The sequence below is a fragment of the Aptenodytes forsteri genome, unplaced genomic scaffold (assembly GCF_000699145.1).
Source record: "Aptenodytes forsteri isolate BGI_AS27 unplaced genomic scaffold, ASM69914v1 Scaffold258, whole genome shotgun sequence".
In the NCBI taxonomy this organism is placed as follows: domain Eukaryota; kingdom Metazoa; phylum Chordata; class Aves; order Sphenisciformes; family Spheniscidae; genus Aptenodytes; species Aptenodytes forsteri.
The window spans coordinates 1,334,542-1,340,418 of NW_008795250.1; the positions used below are offsets into that span (position 1 = coordinate 1,334,542).

At 53.4% G+C, this 5,877-nt stretch overlaps 1 protein-coding gene across 1 annotated transcript in view; it reads right to left on the bottom strand.

Annotated features, from left to right (window-relative positions):
- Nucleotides 1-2,896: 2,896 nt before the first annotated feature.
- LOC103898605 (zona pellucida sperm-binding protein 3) overlaps nucleotides 2,897-5,877 on the bottom strand; it is a 3,919-nt gene continuing 938 nt past the window's right edge. Inside the window, exons 2-9 of the mRNA XM_019471951.1 lie at nucleotides 5,391-5,509; nucleotides 5,210-5,313; nucleotides 4,787-4,964; nucleotides 4,572-4,692; nucleotides 3,692-3,783; nucleotides 3,357-3,499; nucleotides 3,067-3,192; nucleotides 2,897-3,012 (exon numbers count right to left, since the gene is read on the bottom strand). Coding sequence (XP_019327496.1) covers nucleotides 2,897-3,012; nucleotides 3,067-3,192; nucleotides 3,357-3,499; nucleotides 3,692-3,783; nucleotides 4,572-4,692; nucleotides 4,787-4,964; nucleotides 5,210-5,313; nucleotides 5,391-5,509 — 999 coding nt within the window. The remainder of the gene's footprint in view (nucleotides 3,013-3,066; nucleotides 3,193-3,356; nucleotides 3,500-3,691; nucleotides 3,784-4,571; nucleotides 4,693-4,786; nucleotides 4,965-5,209; nucleotides 5,314-5,390; nucleotides 5,510-5,877) is intronic.

Here is a 5,877-nt window from a genome sequence, read left to right on the forward strand (position 1 = left end):
ACATCTGATTTGGATGTTCGAGCTGGAGTGGCTGAGCCATTTCTGGGAAAATGAAAAGAAACAGAAAGTTTTTGGGGCAGATGTTGGCCAGCCCGCTCCTAGCAGAAATCCTAGAAAAAATTACAGACCGGAGTAAAACCTTCTGCCTTTCCCGCCGGCTCCTTTCCCTGGGGAGCCGATGCCCTGTCCCTGCTGCTGTCAGCGGGTCCAGGACTTTGCCTTCGTGTTTAAAATACCTTGAAACTGGCACTTGCATAGAAATGCCAGGGATTCCAGCAGGCTGAGCCCCGTGCGTCACGGAGATAAGGCAGCGGGCGATGCTGAATCAGTAAATAAACAGCTGCCCCCCTCCCGGGGGAGAGCAGCACCGCTCGGCCAGGTCCTTGGCTGCAAGGACCGCAGGAGATGCCTGGTCTCACCCCATCGCATCCCAGAGAGCTGCAGCTCAGGGGCCAGCTCCAGGGTTAGGTCATGGGTCTCTGGGTACCAGGGCTTGATCCCAGCAGGAGAATAAATCCCTCTGACAGGCCACCCTGTGTTTACACAGCTCAAATTAGCAGAGGTGAATCCCAGGTGGAGAAACCCACCCAGGGTCAGAGGAGAGGAGGTATTTCTCTATGAAAAAGGGGATTTCTGCTCACAGGTTAGCCCTTGCCAGGACTAGCTGTCCCGTCTTTGTTCCAAGCACAACACGACATTGGCCGTGGACCAGCGCAGTTGGGAAAGAGCGTGAGCTCATTTGTTTGGAGGAGGCAGAGACCAGAAAGTCCCAGGGCACTGGACAAGCACAAACCCCAGTGGTTTTCCCCCTGTTGTATAAAGGAGACTTGAAAGCACACCGCATTTTTTGTTACAACGTAAAGTTTTAAGTCAAAAATCTCTCATCAGATGGTGAGGTCAGTGCTGCCGTTGAGACTCACCAGAGCCAGGGATGCTGCCCAGGAAGGGGCAGGAGCCGCTGGAAAGCTCTGGAACGCCAGAGAGCATTCCCCCATCCCCAGTTTCCTTGTAGACCAGATTTGGCCGATATTTGTCTTCATTCCTGGAGCCAGCTGAGGTATTTTGGTTGAATGGCTGCAGGGCAGCTGTGCCGAGTAGCATAGAGAAGGGTTTTCATTTAAAGGCTCCTCTGTGTGTCTCAGCAAACCAGAGATAGTCCCCGCTCGGAGCACGTGTGCCAAGGGATGGTCAGGGCACTGAACATCTACAGAAGATGCTGATCAAGAAGGAATCAGTTATATGAAAAATTAACACATGTCAGCAGCCACAACTTGTGGCCTGGGAGGTTCAGGTTGGGCGAGGAAACATTTCTTCTCCAGGAGGGTTGTGCAGCCCTGGGCTGGGCACGCAGAGGTGGGACGTTGCCAGCCTCAGCCAGGCCAACCCCAAGATGATACATCTGGTGTTGGACTGGAGACCTTCTGGGATCACTTCCACCCACGTTTCCATACCCTCCCTCCTCTCCCTTCTGCCCCAGAAGCTGACAGCTCGCAGCTCTCAGGGGGTGGCAAAGACATCTCCCAGTTATTCCCCCTAAAATCTCCTACCTCTCACCTTGCTTCAAGACAAGGACCAAGCCCTCCCAGCGAGGGTCAGATTATATGGATGAGGAAAGAAGCCATACTGACAACCCCAACCCAAAGTCAGCGCAGCTCCCTGATCCAACCCAGAACTAATCTTTTAATGTTGAGGGAGGGCTAATTTGCCTTTTGAACTGTGAGCAGCCAGACTGAGAGCAAGGGAAGGGACGGGACAGTGGTTTAGGCAACCCAAAGTCTCAAGTCCGACTTGGCACCTGGTACCAAAGAGATCTCGGTGCAAGGTGACATCTATCAAAGGACATCTGGCTGAGGGTCTCCAGGGTGCTGGATGACACTCAAAGACATGCCAGCTTGTGCAAGATACCACTTTCCTCTGTCCTCCATGACCAAGAGAGCTGCCCGAGCTCCCCCAGAGCAGGCTAAGAGGTTGCAGAAGTCCTCCTGCCCCCTGCAAAACCAGCTCAAGAGGTGGCCATGCTGCAAGCAAGCCCCAGCTCCTTGCAGGTCTCAATTTTCCCTGAACCCACCATCCCAAGATGTTCAGTTCCCACCACTGCCTAAAGCAGGAGCCTCTCCCAGCTAGTGGAGAGCAACAAGTTTTGCGTTTGGGGCAGGAACATCTTGCCATTATGGTTGCTCTGCTGAGCACAAGAGGCCAAGTCTCACAGCAATGGGAGGAAAAAGCAAATATGACTCAGGCATGTCATAAAGCCCCTTTGGGGGGGGTGGGGGCCAGAAATTCCAGTCCCTGCCTCAAGGACTGTTTATACACTTCAGCCAAGGCTTGTGCATTAACTATGTGTAAACAGTCCTTGGGGCAGGGACTGGAATTCCTGCCTCCATCTGTCCCAGGAAGAGCCCAAGCCCCAAGTTGTGCTCCCTTCCTCATCCAGCAGAGCTTGGATTTCTCTCCCAGAAGCAACTTCAGGCTGGAAGAGAGTTGTCCAAGTCTTACTAAACCCTTGGCTCGTTGAGTGAAGAGTTACCAGTACGGAGCAGACCCAAGTAGCTCCACAGAAAGGTAAAACGTTTTGAGGCTAAACACAACTCCATGCTTCTACAGACAAGAAAACAGGGTGTCTGGAGGCTAATTTTTTCCGCATCAGTTGCCAACTAGGTGCTCTGGGGGAAGTTCATGGGGGTGTAAGGCTGTACAAAGCTCTGCTGAGGACAGGGCTTCAGGAGAATGAGACATCAAGATTAGGCTTAGGGAGGCAAGGAAGCACAGTTAAAGTTAGCGTGAAGATTTGGTTAGCTCAGGCTCCAGGAAGACTTCTCCGCTCCCCCCACCAAGCCTCTCACAGCCCTTCAATTTATTTTTTATTGGACAGACTATAAAAGTTGAAACCAGTGACTTAAAGGGGGTTGCTGGGCTCCCAGCAGACAGTCAGAGCTCCTAGAACAGCAAGGACCAGGATGACCAAACCAGCAACTGCAGCCAGCCCCAATACCATCCACAAGTGACCCGCATCTAGGAAGGAGATTTAAGGAGGTGGTTATGGCCAGAGCAGCCAGGACCTGCCACACAACACCCCTCCCCCCTTCCCTGGGTTTGCCCTACCTCGTGAAGACACCTTCCTAACTGGGTGATCCTGCCAGCTGTGGATGAAGAGAGGTCCAACCACAACATCTGCTTCTTTCACCAAGGGATCTGAAAGGGAGGTCCTTTGAGCACTCAAACTCACTTGAACATCTAGCTCTTCCAAGCCTTGGATTAGCACTGAGGAGCCAACAGGTAGTGAGGCAGCTCCAGCCACCCAGCTCTGAGCAAGTTCCATGATGGTGACAAAGACCAAGAGACACGCTGAGACCTACCAAGCTGGAAGGGCAGTTCTCTCCGGGCACGTCCTCCTTGCCGTTGGGAGGGAGCGTGGAGCCTCCTGGAGTGCCTGGCCAAGCCACAGCTCTTCATCTCACAGCAGGAGCAGACATCCCGGGTGCCTTCCACGGGAGCCCAGCTAGAAGAGAGCCTGGTGAGTAGCCCACCCTATGGTAGGAATCCATCATATGTTTTGATGTCTCCTAGGAGAGACCAAAACCCTCCCACCCAGTCAGACCGGATGACCAACCCCATCTTCCTGGAAGGTGACACACCAGATGAGAAGCCCAAGCTCTTCACCCTTGGGCAAGCTGCTGTTCCAACTACTCACAGGTTGCTGGCTTTGTTGAAGGAGCAAGCCTTGTTCAGAGGGTCAGGAGCTTGGTCAGCCGGGGAGACCTTCAGGTGGCAGGTGATGTAGACCTGGGGAGGCCAGGCAGAGCAGACTGGTTAGGCTGTCATTTGCCTTCACGGCTTTCCCACACACCATGAAGTCAGTCTCCAATGGCGCTGCTGTTCAACTACTCACAGGTTGCTGGCTTTGTTGAAGGAGCAAGCCTTGTTCAGAGGGTCAGGAGCTTGGTGAGCCGGGGAGACCTTCAGGTGGCAGGTGATGTAGACCTGGGGAGGCCAGGCAGAGCAGACTGGTTAGGCTGTCATTTGCCTTCACGGCTTTCCCACACACCATGAAGTCAGTCTCCAATGGCACCACCATTTCCCCAGGGCAGCTCAACAGCCCCCTGCTTTCTTCGAGCCACTTCAGGGTCCCACTATTGGAGCCCATCAGAAGGGCTTGTCTTGACCAGTATCAGAACTGGTGCCTGGGGAGGCCAGGCAGAGCAGACTGGTTAGGCTGTCATTTGCCTTCACGGCTTTCCCACACACCATGAAGTCAGTCTCCAATGGCACCACCATTTCCCCAGGGCAGCTCAACAGCCCCCTGCTTTCTTCGAGCCACTTCAGGGTCCCACTATTGGAGCCCATCAGAAGGGCTTGTCTTGACCAGTATCAGAACTGGTGTCCGAGGAAGATCCTTGGCTCAGAGGGCCATGATCCAGAAGCAGTAATACAGGGTGACCTCAGTCACACATTGCTATGAGGCAGTTGCCTTAGGCATGTAATTCCAGACAAAGCCACGTTAACTTTCTTAATGGAGTGAGGCTATAGTCCCATCTAGGCAAGGGAGGTCACTTGCTTTAGGAAGGATTTACCACATTGCTGGAGTCTCCTACAAACTTGAATGCATCTACTGCAAACTGAAGCACATCTTGCCTGGGTCTCGGGGATATAAAAGTCGAGGTGGCATCATCCAGTTGCCCATCCACCAGGCACCTAGACACAGAAGCAAGGACCAGCAGAATCCCACTGTCAGATACCCGTAACCTGCAGAAAGGTGCTTCTAAATAAGGGAACAACCAGCTCTTACCCACTGAAGTCAATGAAAGCATACTGGGGAGAAGAGCTCCTCTGTGGGGTCAGGGTGGCCACACAGTTGTCCACAAAGAGCCTCAGAGGTACATGGTTCTCTGTGTTGACACCAGCTTGGAAGTGGAGGACCTCTCCCAGTTGAAATATGGTGGAGACTCTCTCGGCACTCCAGTCATCTGGAAGGAGAGCGATTAGCAGGCACTCATGAATGGGAAGCCAGCTTGTGCTTCACTGCTTCCACCTAAGGAAATCCCAACAGGTACAAGGCCCTGGGTACTCACCAAAACTGTACCAAACTTCATCTGCTCCAGGAGCACCGGGGCGATACCAGCACCAGCTGTGCTATCTAATGGAAGCACGACCACCTCAGCAGCCAGCCCAGGGTGCCCTGAACCAGACGAGACCCTCACCCAAAACCTACCATTCATGAGGCACAGAGAGAAGGGTAGCTTCTCCTCGGAGGACAGGGTGGAGCGGAAAGGCGCCCACGTGGGCTTGACAGCATTGCTGCTTACATTGTCCCTCCTGGGGAAGAGATGCCCATAGTTAAAAGCTCTGTAGCAGCAGATGGGCTTGCTTGGTACTCGCCCACATTGGCTCACCTTGGGTAGTGGCACTCGATAGGAACCACGGCAGGGCTGGTGCGGATGATGACAGGGTTGCCAGCAGGAACTGGCTTGTAATTTAAGCTCGTGCTGTAGACTAGAGCATCAGGGGTCACCTGGGGAAAGACAAGACACATCATCCAGTCATTAAGAGCCCTGTTCCTTGGCCACACACACAGAGCAACACATTTAAGCCCGGAGACTCAGTGCTGAGATGTTTCTTCTCATCATCAGCCAGTAGCATTTGTGCTGGAGGCAGGTGAGTGGCACTCATCCTGCTGCAGGGATGCTCTGGGCTGGGAAGATGCTCCAGCCTGTCCCAGGACAGCCTCTGGTCAGCAGCAGAGCTGGATGCAGAGGTGCTCAAGCCAGGCTGGTTTTTTTCCCCCTAGTTTCCATGCCCCAAAACAACAGACAGGAAGGTCTGTCCCCCAGAATATCCGAGGGTGACTTCTGCTATTTAATGAAGATACCTGCTACCTGC